The 20847-nt window shown below is 43.8% G+C and overlaps 1 protein-coding gene across 10 annotated transcripts in view; it reads left to right on the plus strand.

Moving 5' to 3' along the window:
- The window catches only part of DAAM1 (dishevelled associated activator of morphogenesis 1), a 162536-nt gene that overhangs the window by 129284 nt on the left and 12405 nt on the right, over window positions 1-20847 (plus strand). For all 10 annotated transcript variants that reach the window (XM_057731772.1, XM_057731776.1, XM_057731770.1 and 7 more), the window contains 5 exons: window positions 3289-3395; window positions 10383-10467; window positions 15446-15552; window positions 17398-17486; window positions 18350-18518. In XM_057731772.1, the coding sequence (XP_057587755.1) occupies window positions 3289-3395; window positions 10383-10467; window positions 15446-15552; window positions 17398-17486; window positions 18350-18518 (557 nt within the window). The remainder of the gene's footprint in view (window positions 1-3288; window positions 3396-10382; window positions 10468-15445; window positions 15553-17397; window positions 17487-18349; window positions 18519-20847) is intronic.

Genomic DNA, 20847 nt, shown 5'->3' on the forward strand with positions numbered 1-20847 from the left:
CGTTGTGATTTTATTTAAAATGTGATGAGTGAAGGACTCTGAAAGAAGGAGAATCTCAAGACCTCCAATTAACCGAACTCTCCCTTGGCGTTCCTCATCCTCACCTCTCAAAAGATAAGATACATTACTTAGCTATTAACTGTCACACTTAGTGCTGCTGCTGGTTACAAATGGGAGGGAGATCTTGACCAGCTGTTTCTCAACTCAGCTGAAAAGCAGAGCAAAAGGCGAAAAAATGGACTTGATCATCGCATTGAAAGATAAAATAATTGTTATGTATGATAGCTTCTGTGCTCATAAATATGACAGGTACTGTACAAAATGCTTTACGTGCATATCACATTTAATCCTTACAATAATAATCCAGTTGTTTCATTTTACAGATGGTGAAACTGAGCCCCAAGTCACATCCCTAGTAAATGCTAGGGGCCTGGTTCTGTAGCCCGCTACAGTAGGGGTCAGAGGTCTTAATTTCCTGACAGTGGGAGTTTACGGAGAATGAGTTGCCAGAGAGCTTCATACAAGTTTCTTCTTCTTCTTTTTTTTTTTTTTTTTTTTTACAAACCCTTGTGTCGAGGGCTGACTTTCAATAGATCACAGTGAGGGAGCTGCTCTGCTACATACGAAACCCCGACCCAGAAGCAGGTTGTCTACGAATGGTTTAGCACCAGGTTCCCCATGAACGTGTGGTGCATGACGGGCAAGGGGACGGCCGCCTTTCCGGCCGCGCCCCGTGTCCCAGGACGAAGGGCTCTCCGCACTGGACCCCGGTCCCGATGCGCGGGAAGTTTCTTCTTTGAAGGCCAGACAGGGAGAGCAGGGTGTAAATTCAACTTGCAACTTGTCTCTTTAAGAGAAAAAAGTAGGGTAAGGTGACCTCATGGAGTTCACGTCACCAAAGTTTTTTCTGCCCTTGAAAGCAGAAACTGCTTTTACAGGGAAAGAGTCCTAAGGAGTTTCAGGGTAAAAAACTTGACAGTTACAACAGGGACAAAAGAAAACTGTGACATCAGAGGAAAGCAAGGTTTCATGTGGTTATCAATTTATTTTTTAAAATGCCATTCCAGAAAAGTAATCCCTCCTTGCATGGGTGGAGTAAGGGGAGGATACCTTTTGTTTCCCATTCGAAGAATGATATGAAACAGCTCATCTGTGTAAAATGGGCCTTGGCAGTGCTGCTGGGACAGTGAGGCCGTAAGGAATCTGCTGAGTAAATGCCGGTTGTGCAAGTAGTTGGCCTGAAAGCTGGGGTGTGTTTTGCACACCGAAGCTTTATTCGTGCCATCATGGCAAAAATATGCAAAGAAAACTGCCTTTCTCATAACGTGTCAATTACTCCTTCCTCTTTCCCTTCTTCACTCCAAGTCTTTTCTATGAACGATTTTAAGCAGAGGCTGTTGACCTTGTACGCATGAACGGCCCCGAGGCAGTGGGGACAGGACCACCAATGGCTGCACAGCCCATGAATCACTGATTGTCTCTTAATTGCAAGTTCTGCCTTTTTCCTCATACCTACCCAGAGCACCCACGGGTATTGTTTGGACTCTCAAGGGGTACTGAGGGTTGGTTTTACTGGCCTATATTGTTGAACTTGTCTTATTTCTTTTCTTAATCCTTCCCTATGACACAGGAAGACAGGAGATTATCATCTCAAAAAAGCATGTTTTGCTGGTGGTACATGACAGTGGAAGTAGTTCCCTCAAAGTCGATAGAGTTGATTGACAGTTTCCCTATTTCAAGTGAAAATCATTTTGTTGAATGAAGGGAGCCCAGTGGTCCCTTCAAAGAGGATTGGTTCCTTCCCCAATTTGAGTCTTTCGGGGGTGTTTTAAGTCTTTTCATTTCTGAATTTGACTTGCCACCTTTGAAACTTGTGTATAGCACATGCCGTCTTCTCTCTCTACCCTGAATGCTTAGTGCCCTGCTCTTCAGTCAGACTCCTCTTCATCACCTCTTGCGGCTGCTCCTGGGGGCAGAAATCACCTCTTACCCCATGTCACTGATTTCCTTGACTTTCTCCCATCTCTTGCTGTGATTTCTGAACTGCATGTATCTGATTTGCCTTTTCCATGCCTCTGCCATGGCTGTAGGATTTCTTTGTGAACAGTAACTCCAAGCAGGTAAGTGAGCTAAAACCCACACCTTGCTTAGCCTACTATAAGCTCAAAATGTCTTCGTTTTCCCATTTTTTTTGGTTTTTGTTTTTGTTTCTGTTTTTTTCTGATAGAGTAATGCAATGCCTAGTTAATTCCATGTTGGGTTTCAACTCTTAACTGACTATTTAGAGGTACGCCTGAAATCTCAGCACATGAAACAGGTAAAGTTTGGTCACATGGTACCTCTTATAAACTCCATGTTGTCTTTGTTTCCTAAACCGTTATTCAGTTCCAGAACTCTTTGGTTTCCTTATAGTTTTTCTTTTTCTTTTTCTTTTTTTTTTCTTTTTTTATCTTTCGTTCTTACAGTTTTTAAATGCCATGATCTATTTTTTAAAGTGATCCTGACCTTGAATAAAATCAAGCTTGCTATTTATCAAGTCAGTCTGTGTTTTCACCTCGATGCCCTGTTTACTCAAACAGTATTTTATGTACAATTGTCTTATGGCTCTTCCACCATAAATTATGCCTGGCCCTCATTGCCTACAGCTCTCTGTACAGCAGCAGAGTGTGCAAGTAGTGTTCTATCGTTAATTGAAGTAAACTGAACTAATGCCTTGTACTGCGCCCTCCCCGTTGTCCATCAGGGTAATGAAAGGTACCATCTGGGCTTGGGAGCTTCCTGTTGCACATGAAGACGTTTGGGAGGTTTTATTGTTCAGCTTTCTGAGTGTTCAGGATGCAAATGGTTCTGGGGTGAATGAGCCCTGCCAATGGCTGGACCGGCAGTGGCACGCCTCAGCTGAGCTTGATTCATAGTGACAGTCCTTCTGTCTGCTCTCCATCGGGATTTGCGGGACAAAAGGAGGGTACTGCTCATTGATAATTTATGCATCTTCAACTTAGAAGCACTTTGTTCTTCCAAATAATGCTTTTTCAAATGTGGGTGGTCAGCTTTTCTTGTTATTTTCCTTTGTCAACTAAATTTTAGCCTTTGTTTCAATTCCACCACCTCCCTACCCTCCCCCTCTTGCCATCTCGGCTTTGCGCGTGCGCGCGTGCGTGTGTACATGCGTGCGCCTGCGTGTGTGTGTGTGTGTGTGTGTAAACAGCAATTATAAAGGGAAGCTGTGTGTCTGAAGTTGGAATGTCCCAGTTTGACTTTGATGTATTTATTTCATGCTCTTTATAGAAAGAAGCAGACGCCATTGATGACACACTGGGCTCCAAACTTAAAGTCAGAGAGCTTTCGGTGATTGATGGTCGGAGAGCTCAGAATTGCAACATCCTTCTATCGAGGTATTGTTGATGTTGTCTAAACATTTCTGGTAGGACCAACTTTTCTGTCATGTGGCTCCAAACCACATGTTGGAACTTGTTCTTTCACCTGCACTCTGCTGAGGGTCAGTTCCCTGAATTTCTTCTCTCTGACGTGAAGAGGACCATTAGTGCTTCCTTTTCCTCATGAAATATGTCAGAGCTAGATGCCTACTTTCTTGTGGTTTAATTTCCACAGACTCCTCAATTTTAAAAAGCAGAACATCTCAAATCAATGTTTTGTTTTTCCAGAGAGCCTATAAAACGGACTTTACTGTTATTTATACCTCTTGACTTTAGAGCTGTTTTGGCCACTGAAGTAACACTGCTGCAGAATCGGCACCCATGATGAAGGCATGAAGCCTCTTTGTTTCATTTTGGTTTTTCTAAAGTCACCTTTTTATTCTTCAATATTATATCATTTTGTGCTCTTTGTGAACATTTTTATGACTAAAAAAATATGTAAAACTCAAGCCTCAGTGAAGTGCTAATTCGTCCAGTTCAGCCCTGTTCAGAAGTATTTCTCATAGTTAGTGAACCATCATGGCCTTGGAACTTGAAAAGAAGAAAGGAAATCTGGAAGTCTGGAATCTGATTATAGCTTCAGGCAATGTGTCAGGTTGTCCTGGGCATTTCAACTAGCTTTTCTGAATCTAGTTTCTTCTTTTCTCTAAAAGGGACTTTCACATTAGGCAGAGATACCTATTGCTGATGAAGTGAGGTAAAATGTAAAAAACCCTGAACTTTGGGGCGTTAAGTATGTCACTTTGGTTACGTTCTGGAAAGAATGTTGTATATGTATCAAGGCTGGTATAAGGTGACTTTTAGGGAGAATAAAGACAGAAAGGAGTTCTTATTTTTCACATGGTCCTTAGAGTAGGTTTCTTTGAACACAAAGCACTGCTCCTTGGTTTGCAGCATAGAAGCTTGATTGATAGCCGGACATATATTACTTAGAGAGCAAGTGTTTCTTTTAGTGAAAGAGAAACTGAAACTTGGTAAGACCCCTGAATTTTAATACAGCTTAGTAAAGTAACATGAACCGTCCTGTTAGCATTTAATTTCTGCCTCTGGCTGGAAGCTGTGTAAATGGCCAGGCCCTGTGTTTCTCCCCACTTTTGTTCAGGAAGACACCATTGAAAATAGTTTTAACAGCCTACATATTTTTTTTTTCTATAGTCTATACAGTATGTTTTGTTACAACTTCTTTTTATAAATAATGTTTTTACTTAACAGCAAAATTAAATGAAAATTTGGGGAAAGTTTTTTTTTTAAACCCTAGAATTTCCCCCTCTATTTTGTGCTTCTGCAGTCTGGAGGAGCACTTTACAGCAACCTGACAAAGGGAGCCATCACTCTGAATTCTTATAGCGTTTAAGTGCTCCAGCTGTGACCCAGTTCCTCACAGACAGATTATTCTCAGTACAAGAGGCCACCGAGGGTAATTACGCTAGTTATAGATAAGGTTATAACTCTTTCTGGCAAATTTCCCATCCCATTATTGGAGGAATTGTTTCATATTTGAGGTACGTCATTCCCTTGTTACATCAAAAGTGTCAAAGGCTAAGGTGACTTAGAACCTGAATGTGTCTAAACTCTGTAGAAGGCAATTTCAAAAACTTGCCTCGTATCTATTAAATTGTCATGAATATCCAATTTAATGAATAAGTATTACAATGAGCATAATTTAAAAATGTATTATGCATAGCAAGGCGATTTTGAGACCCAGTTCACCTTATGGTGATTGGGTCTATTGATCAAGGTCTAAAACCTTCTCTGCCACGGAGGATTCAGTACCACATGCTTTTCTGCTCGTTGGTCAATAGTTTTACTCTCTTGTCAGGAAAGAACAGGGCTAAAGGCAAAAGAAATTAAGCAAAACTAATTTGGTTTTTTATTTAGTTGTTTAACCTGTCAGCCGTTTACCTTGCTTTCACTCTCCCCTTTTCGCTGGCAATGCATGACTACACACAGAAGGAGCGAGGGGCTTCAAGGAGGGGAGGGCTGTGACAACCTGTGTTGATACTTTTTCCTTAGAGTTGCCACTTTGGAGTATTTATTTGCCTGGCACTGTGCTGGGTGCCATAGGACGTCCCAAGACTTGAGATCACACTGTTGCCCTTCGCAGCCCGTGGCTCATTGGAGAAGAAGAGTGACACTGGCGAGATGACTTGTGAACAGCTCAGGCCCTAGACGGGTCTGGCTGGAAGGAGATGGGGAGCCCAACCAGGGGAGAGAGAGGGGCAGCAGCAGGGTTTCCCCGAGAAGGTGGGCCTCGAGGGGCATTACCAGTTACACGGGCAGGGGGGCGGGAGGCAGTTCCAAGGGTGCAGCAGGAGCAAAGGCACCGGATGGGGTACAGGCAGAGCTATAGAGAGAGCCCTGCAATTGCAGCAGACGATCATCACTTGGATTAAATGAGACCAGGCAGGAGGGCCTGAGATCCAGACCTGATGCCTTTGTAAAGGGCCTGAGTCAGCCCAGGGTCAGTCTATAAAGTGGAGGTAATGAAAGTGGTGGGCTTGTAAGAATGAGCCTCAGCCTGCGAGAAGCCCTGACAGAGTGCCTGCGTGTGGCAGCTGCTCCGTTAGTGGCCCGTGTGTGTACCCGGGCCATCTGGAATTGGTGCCGTTTGTTCCGGAGGAGAAGAACACTGTCTTAAGGTTTTGAGTTTGATCTCTCACGGGTTTGCAGCATAGGTCAGAAAGGGTCGAGAGCTGGAGACACAGGCTGCCATCAGATAGGAAGCTCTTTTTGTTGCCCAGCTAAGACCTGATGAGGGACAGACTGGAGAGAGATGAAAACTGTCACTAGCATTTGGAGACTGATTTTGTGCCTGGGGACAATGAGTACGAGTGTTTCCAACTTGATGTCAAGATTTCCTACCTTTCCACACTTACTGTCTTTCTTCTTTTCTACTTATTTCATTCCCAAAGACTGGCAGCCCTCTCTGTGTCTTATCTTGCTGACTAGGAATTTAACTACCAGCAATGCAGCCATTACACCAAATTCCACCACAGTGAAAGCCCGTGGCATGTTCTGTGGGCAGAATTGTGATGTGCGTGTGTCTGCAGTGTTTGGTTATCTTTAAAAGCTCTTCCTTACCCCCACACTGCGAATGTTCGTGGACCCTTTGGCCAGGGGCACCTGCCACGGCCTCACCTGGAGCAGAGAAGGCAACTGGAAGGAAAGCCCTTCTCATCCCAGGGTCCAAGCAGGGGAGGAAGTGCAGGCCCGTTTCATGTGTTCACAGCGTGAGTGGCCAGGGTCCCTCACAGCTCCCAGAAAGGGGCTGTCTGGAAGGTGTAAAGTTCCAGGCCACCAGGGACCTTCCCTTTCACAGACTTGAGAAGTGAGTGGAATGGACACGATGAGAGCCATTCCTCAGGCCCCTGGCAGAGCCAGCAACTGCTTCTCTGCTGTGTGCACGCAGGCGACATGTGGCAACATAAAATTCACTCTGCTTTATTCCCTAAAACAAATTCTCCCTTCCATTTGAAAAAAAAAAAAAAAAAAAAAAGGAAGGAAGGAAAGGTAAGGGAAAGGGGAGGGGAGGAAGAAAGAAACTTGGAAGCTGGCTTATACTGCAAAATGAACCTACCTAAAATACACTTTTATGAAGTGTTCTGCCATCCTTTTTTTCCAGATGCTCACTTAACATGACAGCTGGGGTGTAGTAAACCACAAAAAGCTATTTTAAAGTAGAGGAATTTGGCTTAAATCCACTGAAGCAGAGCTAAGGCTGATCTAGCCATCCATCCTTAACTTAGTCGAATTATGCCTGGATGTTCTAGCTCTCTTGGCAAATTTTTGAAATACTTGAGTAGAGCAAGGTGGAGTTAAATACTGGTTTTAAATGGCCAGTTTGTTTCCTGCCTTGCAAGGAAAGTTGAAGTGGATGTCTCACAAGTTGCCACCCTCCCGCACATCAGAACACTGCCAAGCTTTAAAAGCAATTAAAAGGTTAGGGTTGGTAGGGTCCTTAAATTACAGAGATTAGCAACTCATTCTGTGGATGACAGACGATACTAAGAACTCTTTGGCAACTTATAGATGCCTCCTGGAGGGCCGTGTACCCTTCTCCTCTTTCCCCAAAGGTACAGCTTCTTTATCTGCTCCCACAGGCCACGTGCAAGGCAGGATGTTGACAGGTAGATTTTCTTAAGTACTAGCCATTAAAGTCTCAAGTCTCTTTGTGGGCCACATTAAGGGAAACCAAAATTGTTATGAATTAGAGCTAGTGTTTAGTCCAGACAGCCTCTGGGGGTTAAGCAGCATAAGTATATACAATTTCAAAAGCAAGAAGTCCTGCACTCCATATGGGGAGCTAATGAAATGCAAATCTGATACTTCAAGTATTGTTCTCACTCTGATGTTCAACTCCTTTTCTCCTAAATGCAAAACAGAAGGACTCAGCAGAAAGACACCATAAAGTAGTTTCTTCAAGTCAGTGTGAACAGAACTAATCTTTTTCTTTTTTTTTAATAAGTGGAGCTTTTCTTGTGATGACTATAGATGTTTCCACAGCCAGCTGGTTTTCATTAGTGGCATTTTCAGCCCTCCCTAATGTCCCGCTTCTTTGGCCTTGCATGGCGACACGGTGGCGTTTGCCCTTACAGGACTCAGGAGCCTTTAGGTCCCGGAATCTAGGGCTACTCAGGGCCCATATGGTGGAAACCCTGATGCTAGGATACAGTTTCCCCCATCATATGTTTCACCCATGCAAACTTGGCTAAATTGTTCCACTTAAGTTTGGGGGTTTTCCATCTTGATGTTCTAGTGAACATGTTCATGGAAAATGATTTTCTCCAGAATGACTGAATCAATCTGGAGGCATCTGCCCAGGTCTAGAGTCACTGTCCACAGCCCAGGAGTTATGATGGCGCTACAACTTGGACTAGGGAAGAGAATGGGTCTTATTCTAGAACATGGACAATTTAGCATGTTGCCTAGGTGCTCTATTTGGGTTTGAAAGCATGAAATAGAAACGAAAGGTATTTGTACAATAGGCTTCCCAAATCTGTTCCTTCCTGGGCCTACTTATTGGTACGTGAAACAACATTCAGTTTCAATGGCAGGATGGATGGTTTTAACAAGATCATGTCAAAATCTAGAGAAAAGGACAAGCCAGGGGTGTCCAGAGTGGGCTGTGTCTCATCCAGCTCCACCCCCGGGCTCTTTCTCACGGGCTTTGTGGCCACCCCTGTGCTCGTCCAGCCGCCTCGTTTACCTGGGAGAGCACAGGTAAGCACGTGCGCTTTATGCACGCGTATGTGCAGTGTTCCAGCTTATCATCTGATTCTCTCAAACATTATAATCACCTTTAAAATAAGTACCATATCTTCTAATTCTAATACTCCTGGGCCTAATGGGTGCTATATACAGAGAAGAAACTCGGGTGAAATAACGGTGTGAGAGCACTTTGGGAAGTTCATGAAACCCCTCCTAAGCGCTGTTTATTGATCAAACAGCTGCCCTTGACTATTTCTGTTATTCAGTACATAAGTACTGCTGCTTCCCCACCCCCCCAGCCCCCCGTCCCCAGAGTGCAAACGTCTGCCTCGCAGAGTGTATATATAGCTTATTGAGCCCTTTCTGTGGCCTGACACTATGCTAACCACTCTGCATGCATTATTTCACTTAACACACACACACAAATCCTTTTTTTTTTTTTTTACATAGCCATTATTACCTGTATTTTATAGATGAAGAAACTTAGGCTGAAGAAGAAAATTTTTCCAAGGTCACACTGACCAAGACGTGTCAGAGCCAGGACGTGGGCACAGCCTGTCTGATGCCACAGCCCCTTCCTTCAGACATTACACGTGAAGGCTGTATGCCTTGCTCTATGTTTGTGTGTTTATGTCTTTATCCCCAGTCCTAAATGTCATTCTTCTTGAAGATCATAAACTAGAAGAACAGATCGAATAATGGTACTGTAACACATTACTGGTAGCTTATGAGGAAGTAAGAGTTTTTACATAAGTCTGGGTCTGATGCTTACAAGTAGAACAAAAGAATGACCCTATTGTTACAGCTAATAATCTGATTAAGATTTTTTTGCCCTGGTTAAGACTTTTGGTTGTATGTGATAAAACCACATTTTTACAAGTATGTTTTAATGTCAACTCTTTTCATAGTCAACACTTTGTTGTCCTGCCAGAATCAAGACACAAATCCTTAATGTAAATTAGTAAATCATATGAATTAATGGTAGACAGAAAAACAGAAAACAGATTTGGGTTTTTGCCTAAATCCTTCCTTATGAGATATTAACTAGATAAGAATTATTTGTAAAAAGAATTTAGGATTAGCAATCAAAAGTCTTGGGCTTGTGTTAGATACTGCCTCTTTGTATATGTTTGACCTTGGGCAAATCACTTAGCCATTCTGAGCCCTCAGTTTCTTCCTCAGTTAAAAAAAAAATCGTCACAGTTCATTTGAATGCCAAATGAAATAGTATATATGAAAACTCCTCAGCTATACATTTTATCTTGTATATCAGCTGTTCAGTTTTTTAACAGTAACATAGATCCTGCTAAGCTTCTCACAATCCATCTTTAATAAGAGAGCAAACTTTAAACACTCCTGACACATAAGTTGAAAAGTTAGTTTTCCCCTTTCACCTGCAATTCATGGATACTATGTAGTAAAGAAAACAGCTGTGGGGGTGTTTCCCAATTCTCATCTTCCAATCCCACGCTTAAGGAAACTAAATGGTAGAACATAACAGCCTTGTTCTCTGTGTCAGCAGAGCATTACAAAGCCCTGAGAGAATGTTAAAGCAGTTTCAAAATACTATTTTTAGGTGCAACATTGTCAGGAAATAAGCTTTCACTGAGAGATTTTGAGAAAAACAAATGGCACTTGAATATCAGCAGCTGCAGTAGCAAAATGAGTTACCTTAATATTAAATTTTTACTACTCAAGCCAATATCATTCACAACAAATAAAATATTCTTTCTCCAGGTTGAAATTATCCAATGATGAAATCAAACGGGCAATTCTAACCATGGACGAGCAGGAGGATCTGCCCAAGGACATGTTGGAACAGGTGAGCTGCCAGGCAGCACTCAGAGCACAGGTGACGGCCTCTCAGCAGGGAGCCGGCACTGAGGAAAGAAACCTGGTTGTTGCCAGTAGCCGATTTCCTCATCTCTGAATTGAGGAGGTTGAACCAAGGTTCCACGCGGCTCTGTTAGAAGATTCTAGGACTTGATTCTTCCTTTGTTTCCAAAATGATGGGTAAGAAGGACGGTCCAGGGTTTGTCAAATGCCTGGGACCCTTGATGCTGGAATCTGTCTCTCATGCTGCCTGCCATCAAGTTGTTACTCCTTAGCAGGTCCTATAAATCTCCTAGCTTTAGTGTGGAAAACATCACCGGAATACTGAGAATTTCAGCACTGTGAGATCACGGACTGCAATGCATAAACTGAGTCATCACTTAATCCCTGACACAACTTGTGTGTTGGTCTTGGCTCACCACTCCCACAACCACAAAAGCCACTGTTAACCCCCAGCACCGTCATCTTCATCCAAACACTCGTATGTGTCATAAGGTGGGGTGTAAACTTCTTGGGGCGGTGCCCTGTCTCCACACGTTGTGGGGCACTCTTCCTGTGTTGTAAATGGCAGTAAATTCAGACGCTGGCGGTAGCAAGTGTAGGGTAGATTTATACACAGTCAGTATACATCCTTGTCCGTGGTATCGGAAGGTAATTTGTGTTTTTTGTGGCCAGGCAATAAATCAGGTGTGGTGCCCTAGCCTTTCTTCATGCATTGTTTCTGTAGCATGCTCCGTGCAGCCCCTCCAACCATGTGGTGTGTTGTCAGCAGCTTGGTTCAGTTATCTCCCAAATGATACTGTTGATGATACTGTACTAGCAGATGCCCCAGGGATTGTTACCTCTCTCTCAGCCTGGCCCTAAATTTTTCTGTGTATTGTTCGGACAGTCTCTAAATGCTCCAAGCCTGTTCTGTCTCTTTATCTCACTGTCCCTGCTACAGAAGCACATTTTGAGAAATTTTGGTCAAGAGGCCTCCGTTTGTTAGAGCTAGATCCACTTAAGGTCAACAGTAAACACAGGTGATCATGATTCCAGGCTGACCTTGAGGTGTCACCTGTAGGCGTGCTCAGCTCCCAGGAGCAGAGGAAAAGAATATTTTGCACTGCTAACAGGAATCCCGTGTGGTGGAGCTGCTCCTGGTGGAGTGCCTGTTTGCGTGTGCATCTTCCACTGTTCTCACTGATTTCCCAAAAGGCCTTAGACACATGGCAGGGGGGAGTGATGTATGCAGTGTTGCCACACCTATGTGGACCCAACCCTCCCTGAAACCTCTGCAGCCATCCTGGGTGAAAACCCTCACACTTAACAGTGGAAAAACTTCTCCTGCTGTCCTTTTAAGGTTTGATTTAGTTCCCAAAATAGTTAATGACCGTGTTTCCAAGACCGCTAGGGTGCTCTGTGTATAAATAGTTTAAAAGTATTCCTAAGCTGAAAATTCCTCTTTTTGAGCATTTTGCAGCTCCTCTGCACACTCTTCCCTCCCTTACAGACTACCAGTCAAAACAGAGTCTCTGCCCCAAGAGAGTGGAGTCCAGCTGCCCTCTGTCCCTCCCTGGCCCCCAGGTGACCCTGTGCTCCAAATGCCTGCATCAGAAATTGCTCCACCGAGACTGAAGAACTAGGCAGAAAGCTGCTTTAGTCCTTAGGTCTTCAGTCTCTATCAACAAGGTTGTATGTTTAAAATTCCTCAAGATCTGTTTACTATGAAATTGCATCCAGCAAAATTCCTCCTTGAGGGAAGGGATTTCAGAATCTTGCCAAAAGGGCTTGTAGTGCAAATAGAATGTATTTCAAATAAATACAAGTAAGAAAATCAGTCTGCTGAAGCAGAATCTGCCAAGTGGGATACATTTGACCTGGAGTCTCCTTATAGTTCTGAGTGTCTTGCTGTCTGCTTGTCTCCTGGGCTCTTTCTTTTCCTCCTTATTCTGCCCGCCCTTCCTCTGCTTCCTTTGCCTTCGCACAGCGTCCTTTACTGCTCGTTATAACCGGCATTTGAGCCACATTCCTCTCCTCCTCTCCTGCTGCTTTTAGCCACTGAGATCAGATCGCAGGTGAGATCCATGCTGTCCTCTTTCTTGGGATGCACACCTTTCTCCTTATCTCCAGGCGTTTGTCTGACCTTCATTCCTCTCAAAACTGTCCATACATGGCCTGTTCTTGACTCTACCTTGCGAAGGCCTGAGCCTTTAGCCTGCGCCTCTCACTTGCTCTTGTGAATAACAAGTATCTGTGTTTTCCTGAACAGGGGCCTGTAGGCTCAGCCAGGCAGGTATGGGGAGACCCCTGAAACTAGAACTGAATTTCCTTGTCCAGAAGGTAAAAATCCAAACTCGGGGAAAAATAAGCCTTGTCCTCTCTCTTCCTCCTTCCTTCCCTTGCCCCGCTACCTTCCCTCCAGCACTGAGGAAGAACAGAAAGATACCTGTCCTGTCCATTGTTACCATTTGAACCTCAGAGCATCCATGTCTAGAAGCTCTCAGGCTGCCAGACCTGCAAACTCCCTGGCATCCCCTTCCATCTTTCCTCCTTCCACCCCGTTAGGAGAGAGGGGGTGTCCTTGGACTCTGCTCTGGCCCATCCTTTCCTTCTGCTCAGGGACCCCACCCAGTCAGAGGGCCCTGCCCCTCTCCTCGAGGTCTTCCACCTCACCCTCTCAACATGTAACTTGTTCAAGTCCCAGCGCTTCACACACACACCTCTTAAGACCGCACATCTCCATCTGCTACTGTCCTCTCTTCTTTGACACAGTCAGTTCTTGAAAGCTTGTTCACTTTTCCTCACCCCCCTGAAGCTGTTCTCACAAAGGACGTTCGCTTTCTTGTTGACAGAGCCAGGGGACACTTTGCAGTCCTTATCTTTCTTGATGAATTGGTGGTGTGTGACACCGATGGCCACTTGCCCCAGGGTGAAACTCCTCTTCCCTTGGCCTTGCAATTCCACACAGGCCCCTCCACTGCCTCCTAGGAAGGTTCCTCTTCTTCTGGTCCTCATCCCACAAATACTGGCTTCTCTCCAGCCCTGCTTTTTTCTCTTGATGGGCCCCCTGGTCACCTTACTCACATCCATGCATGTTGTAATCCACACTAAAGCTTTATCTTCCAGATTTCTTTAAAATTTCAGACCCATTTGTCCACCTGCCTACTAGAAGTCACTACTTGGTTCCCTTGCCAGTATTTCAAACACTAAATTCACCTTCTCCTCACCCACCCTCCTCCAACCTTCTCCTCCTGGGTTCCCTGTTGTACTCTGTGTACGTTGTTGCCTAAGCCGGAAGCCTGGACCTCATCCTTCTGACCCTCGTCTACCACAGTCAACAGGTCAGGCCAGTTCAAGCCTCCTAAATAGCTCTAGAACCTGTCCACTACCTACTCCAGGCCACCACCATCTCTCACTTGGATTACTCCATCAACGATCTAATCACAACCCCCTAATACTTTTGATCCTTTCTAATTCTTTCTCCATTCTGCAGGCAGAGTGATTTTTTAAAGTGCAAACTCATCCCCCTACTTGAGATTTTAAGTTACATCCCATGCCCTCAAAATAAGGACTAAATTTCTCACGAGGCCCTTGCTCCTCCCTGACCTTGCCCACCACTGCGCGCCCGCACTGCCGTGACAGCCACTCTTCCTCCTGCGTGAGTGCTGTGCTGCCCATCCCAGAGCCCAGCATAATAGCACTCTGCCTGGAATATATTTCCTTCCTCACACTGTTCATCTCCTTCCCTGTAGTTCCAGTTCTCCTTCTCTGCTGGTGGTACCCAGACTGACTGCCTTTTCTGAGGTCCGTTAGTTAAATCCAACAAACATTTGAAAACCTGCTAAATGGACCAGCCAATGCCAGCATCAAGTTATGGGGAGGATCTCGGTGTCCAGAGGCTCAGTGTAATTTTTTTTTTTTTAAGTCCAAGAATATTTGATCTAGAAAATAGCACAGAAGCACAGGCCTGGGCATACACATACACATTTGTGCCTTTAAAGAAAATTAGACACATACAGAAGTGCTTTTTCAACTTTAAGTATTAATGCTATCTCTTCCACATCCCATGCTCATTTCTTCCTCCGAAATAAAATATGGAATCAAAAACTTCAAATCCCACTGTGTTCCTCTCACCCAACTCTACGTGGAGCAAAAAATGAGATGAAATTAGATGAGCCAAAGAAATAAGCAAATTGATTGGGAAATACACATAGAATTACTCATTTCAGTATGATGTAATAGAAAAAGGAAAACAAAAAACATAGAGCTGGAAGAGACCCAGGTTCTATTTCTGAAGATCACATGCACTTGCTTTATAATCCTGGGTGAGTGGCCTAATCTCTCTGGACCTCAGTTGTAGCATCTTCTCATGAGAAGGTTGGATCTCCAAGGTCCCTCTGATGGTCTATGTAAAGTGGGTTCTGGTAAAGAACTTCCCAATTCTGATTTGAGAGGTACTATAGAATAGATAGGTACCAGAAATGAATCTTACACCAGTTTAATTACTTTCAAGTAAAAATAGAAAGTATTTTTTCCAGTTTTATTGAACTATAATTGGCATATATCACTATAAATTTAAGGTTATGGCAGAATGGTTTGACTTATAAATGTGAAATGATTTCCACAATAAGCTAGGTTAGCATCCGTCATCTCACATAAGTAAATTTTTTTTCCTTTGCGATGAGAACTCAGGATTTACTCTCTTAATAACGTTCATGTATATCAAGCAGCAGTGTTGATTATAACCATCATGTTGTACCTACACCCCAGCACTGATTTGTCTTATGACTGGAAGTTTGTACCTTATGGCCACCTAAATGGAAAGATTTAATCACTTCATTGTATCTTAACAATCACCTGTGAGGAAAGCTTATAAATTAAAAGTTAAAATTTCATCTTGGGACAAATTTAACCAAACGGGTGAAAAATTAGGGCAAGAATTTAAATTATAAACCTCAGTTTTAATATTTGCATGTACTTTTTAGCTCTTGAAATTTGTTCCCGAAAAAAGTGACATTGATCTGTTGGAAGAACATAAACACGAACTGGATCGGATGGCCAAGGCTGATAGATTCCTTTTCGAGATGAGCAGGTGAGTTTGAAAATGTTTAAAAAGCAAAGATGCCCCTGGCCTTTCTAAGGAAGTGAAACTTTTGATTCCTGTTGAATTATTTGCGCCAATTAACCTGTCTTAACTTGAAGCCTTTTTAAATCTCAAAATCTCCTCAAGTCTGAATTGTGTGGAACGTGATTATTTTGTTCATGTGAGTTCTCGCCCATGGGTGAGCCAAGGTCAAGGTTTCTTTACAGTTATCTCTATTTCTGGGCCTCTTTGGCTCATGTACTTTGACGTAATCAAGTCATAACTTCCGGGTTCCAGTCAGTGTCCTTCTCCTCACCACTTTGATCTCTTGGGATTCCAGCTCACTCCTTTTTGTACCTCAACATTTCAAGGTTATTGTAAAATAGGAAAAAGAAAATGGACAGACTCAGAGGTATCTACCTGGAGCCCACATAACTAAATAGCCAGGGTCTGGATGTCAAATCATGACACATGCAGACGTCGCTAATCCATCGTGGCACTCCGCCCACGGAGTCTTGGCAAGCGTCCTCAGCCCTTCTCCAGAAAGCCCTGCGGCAGCCGCTGCTCTGTAATTGAGTTTGGCGTGTGAGCTGAGCTGACTTGCCATTCCAGGCCTAGCGAATTGATTCGGCATTAGATAAGGACCAGTGGTCCTGAAACTCTCAGTCCACCCCAGGGCAGAGCTTCTCCCCCGAGTGCCAGTGGCCTACCTGGTGGCCAAGGTGAACATGCCTCTCAGTCTGCACTTCTGCCATTATCTGGGCTTATTTTTGTTGTTTCATCTCAACTTGCCATTTTGTATGCTACTGTAGAACAAAGGATGGTTTTGAAATTTTGACAGGTGTGCCCAGCAACGCTGTGTGGACAAATACATGGCCACCTGCAATAATCACCTCTTAGTAACTCTAGATCTTTGCATGTGTCTTAATCCTCCCATCAGCCCTGCTGGGAGGGCTGTCAGGCAGGGAGGTATTCTGTGCCAGCTGATTGGGGGAGTTAAGGTTCCTACTCAAGGTCACCTAATAAAAGCAGAACCTGGGCTGCATCTGTCTGATTATATGGTATAGTTTTGGACGAGGGCTGATCCCTAGTCCTACTGGACTGAAGGTTCCACCAGAGAGCAGGTTAGGCAATGACTTCAGAAGGCCTGGGCAGGAATGCCTCCCTCACCTGCTGAGAAACACCAAGCAGCCTATCTTGGTGGTGACCAGAGGCCAGTTCCCTGTTACCCCTGGTCACTAGTTGCTATCCTGGAAGGCAGAGCTTTCTAGCCCTGAGGGGCAGAGATAGGGACCTAGCTGTGAAGAAAGTGGAAGGTTGGGGGATGTGAGTAGAGAGAGGATGATGTAAAGAGAGAATGCTGGAGGCAAGTTTTATCCTACAGTTCTGCAGACTTTGTGGAAAGTGGATCAGCTCGGGAAGAGTGCAGGCAACAGCCCTTTATTGGCAGAAGTGGGGAGTCTTTACATTTTCATTCCTTTCTATCTCTTTTCTGTTCTTAAGAGCTACTGGGACTCAGGGAAGGGAGCTTTAGTCAACAGCAGTTAGCTCTCACTTTCTTTTAGAAATTGTGTAAGCTGATTGGGGCTAAGGACCTGCTGCACTTGCCCGAACACTCCCTGTAGGGCAGTGGGAAACGAGCTCTCCAGGTGCACCTGGCCTCAGGCCCTGTGCTCTTGTCCAGGAGAGGAAGTGTGTGTGTGTGTGTGTGTGTGTGTGTGTGTGTGTGTGTGTGTGTGTGTGTGTGTCCGCACACGCACGTGTGGTTGCTCTAAGATACCGTCCCCTCCATAACTATTGAGTGACCACAGGTGTATTAAGTAAATGTTCATTTTCTGATGCTTGCTCTTGCAGAATTAATCATTATCAGCAAAGATTGCAATCGCTGTACTTCAAAAAGAAGTTTGCAGAGCGTGTGGCAGAAGTGAAACCCAAAGTAGAAGGTAAAGTCAAGCCGCCCAGACTAGAAATGATGTTCAAGTGCCCATTTACAAGTGCAGTGCAAGTGCATGTAGTAAATAGGATCCCTTTGGTGTTTTTTGTTTGTTTATTTGTTTGTTGCTTGAAATCTGTTGGAATTCTGGCAGATAATTACTTAAGGTCTGCACTTGGCTTGCTGGCCTAGCCTGGGTTCTGGAACTCACAGCACACCCCCTGGACTCCTCTGCAGAACTGAGCTTTTGCTCTCTGGGTGTTGGTGAGGAATTTATTTGATCGCTACTGGCATTAAACCTACAGTTAGCTTTCTTATAACGGGGCCTTACTGGATTTTTCTAAGGGAAGATTTGAGACTGGTATATGGTTTAATTTTAGAGACTGTTAAATTTTTAGGTGTTTGAAATGTGGGCAATTGAAGAGCACAGCCACACAGTGCAGGCTGACCTCGGGGTCCTGATGACACCTGCCAGCTGTGACATGTCACACGTTTGCCAAGTTTTTCTATCAGTGAAATTGATCAATAGTCCTATGATCTGACTCCCACCAGGCAAGAAAGGGTTTGCAAAGGAATGTGGAAAATGCAGTTGCTGCTGTACATATTCCTAACTGCTTACAGTCGGTGAGTCAGCTGAGAAAAAGACTGAGCAAGGCTAGGATTGTGCAGCTGTCTCTGGGTCTCTTGAACAAATTGAGCTGACTCTCCTCGCCCCCTTGCTCTTTGCTTCTGGTATAGGTGTTCAGAAAGTGCTCCCTGGTAGTCTAAAGACCCCATCTTACATCTCCAGTATCTGCTATCAGGTGTGTGGATTTAGGATGGGTATCATTGAAAAGTCTTGGTTGTGATAGCTGTGTGTATTTTGTTTTGAAGCAATTCGTTCTGGTTCAGAAGAGGTGTTTAGGAGTGGTGCCCTGAAGCAGTTGCTAGAAGTGGTTTTGGCATTTGGAAATTACATGAATAAAGGCCAAAGAGGCAATGCATATGGATTCAAGATATCCAGCCTAAATAAGATTGCTGACACAAAATCCAGTATTGACAAGTAAGTATGGAAGACCCAGGCGCTCAGGTCGGGGCTCAGCTTTGCACCCTCTGGTCCTCCTGATACTGAAGCATCTGGTCTGCACTTCTCTTCTACTCTTTCCTTCTCCAACATTGGCTCCTCTCTTACCTGTCTCATGACCGCACGTATCCCCCAGTTCCCACTGGGCCAGTTATCCTTCATTTTCATTCCACGGGATCATCTAGTCCAAGTTTTTTGTGTTTGGGGTTTTCTTGGGTAAACTTTTTATTAAGCGTGTAATACACAAAAGACAAATTCACTCACCGTAAATGTACAGCTTGATGAATTTTCACAAATTGAATACATCTGTGTAAACTAGTGCCCAGATTAAGAAGCAGAACATTATCAGCATCCTGGTAGCCTCCTCCTGACCTCTCCTAATTGCAGCTCCTCCACAGAAATGAAAAACTGACAGCTGATGATAGAATGTGATGCTTGTCGGCTTTTTAGGTTATGTTTTCCTTGGTACCTGGAAGCTAGCAGCTATATGAAAAATTGACAATATATAAATGCATGTTGGCTGTTGGTGTTCAGCTGCTCATCCCAAGACTCATTAAAATGCTTCCTAGAAAGTGACACCAGAATGTGAAAATGTGCTAGTGTCACTTCCAAGTAAGGGCGTTAGGCGTATTAACTCTAGCTTCCCTGAGAGCTGTGTTTCTCTGAGGTTCTCACTGACTTGGAAGGAATTTGTTTTTAAGGTAAACTTCTCTATAACCCAAATTCTTTTTAAAAATATGGGCTGTTCACCCTAATTATTCCCAGCCAGTGAGGCTTTTTACTCTATATTTTCTGTAGGGTTAGTGAAGCATAGCATTATGGCAAATAATGCTAAATCCATCCAATAAGAAACAAGCAGTGTGTTCAGTTGTAGGGCTAAGCCTTATTTTTGCATCACGTAGAAATAGTTTAGCAAAGGGCAGCTGATTCTATCAACACCACTTTATTTTTAATGTTAAGCCCTTGATCCTTTCAGATTCCCGTTCACATTTGATTGTCACAATAGCCTGTGACGTCCCCAGGCCAAGTGCTGTATCACCTGTTATCAGAAAAACTGAGGCAGGGTCAGGTGGCGGGGTCAGGCAGCAGGGTCAGGTGGCTTATTTAGCTTGTCTGAGGTCACGACCAGCAAGATGTTTGGCCTTACAGGTATTTGACAACTGTTCTAGTGGTCTGCCCACAGCTGTGCTCTACTGACAGACTGATTTTATTTGGAGGTCGTAGTAGGTAACTGCTGCCTCTTACTTGCGCATAAAGAGCAGCCATCTTTTAAGGAAGGGTAGTCTCTTCAACTGGGCTTGCAGGCTGGGGAGGAAGGAAGCCCTCACCACCAGTCAGTACTATTCTCCCTCTCTCTCTGTCACTCACTCACTCACTCACTTACACATACACAGGCCCGTAATACCCTTTGCCCCCACCCCCCCATCCCTGCCACCCCTGCCTTCCAACTTACCGAGAACCTGGCACTAACTACATGATTATCTGCTAGTTAATGCTTTAAAATTTATGCAATACACAATAAGCCTTTTCAAAACAATAAAAATATTTCTAATCTTTTTCTTTTCCGTCTTCACTCTGCATTAAAGGCTTGTTTCTGGTAATGACCAAGAAATAATCAAATGTGAAGCTGTTTAGTTGTTTCTATTATTTAGAAATTTATATTCACTCAAATGTGTTATTTGGATAGCAAACAAATGTGGACGTTCTGATCTGGTTTTAAGTCTTTCTATACTAAAAAAAAAGGTACATATGGTTAGTTAAATAAATTTCTCTAAATAACAAAGCATTTCTCTGAAACAATGAAGGAAAATGGCATAGTCTTTCTCGTGATGGGCGCTGAGATTTTGCCCCTCACACAGCTGGCACGTGGCGGATATGTAAACTCTATGAAAGGCAAAATTGAAGTGGAACAATACAGCTGAACATCTACAAAATAAGTGGCCAGAACTATTAGCCACTGTTTTTACTTTGCTGAGCAGTGTTTTCCTAATTATTGAAAGCAAGAAAAATAAGGGGAAATTTTTTTCCATGGGGGCCAACTGACTCAGAGGAATAGGATTCCATTGACTTAGAGGAAGCTGCTAGGGTAGCCAGAAATGGTTTGCATTGATATGGGGAAGAAACTGCTTGGTAGCACTGGTTCACTTTAGTTGGGGTCAGGAAGGGCAGGGGAGCAGGGGGAAACTGTTGTGACTTAGCCTTGTGAATTAGCGGACTGCCTAAAAATTGTGGAAATGCTTTTAAAGAAATGCATTTGTGTCCTCCTGATTATGGTAATTTTCACTAGACTAAGTGGTTCTTGATCTTG

The sequence above is a fragment of the Hippopotamus amphibius genome, chromosome 4 (assembly GCF_030028045.1).
Source record: "Hippopotamus amphibius kiboko isolate mHipAmp2 chromosome 4, mHipAmp2.hap2, whole genome shotgun sequence".
Lineage (NCBI taxonomy): Eukaryota > Metazoa > Chordata > Mammalia > Artiodactyla > Hippopotamidae > Hippopotamus > Hippopotamus amphibius.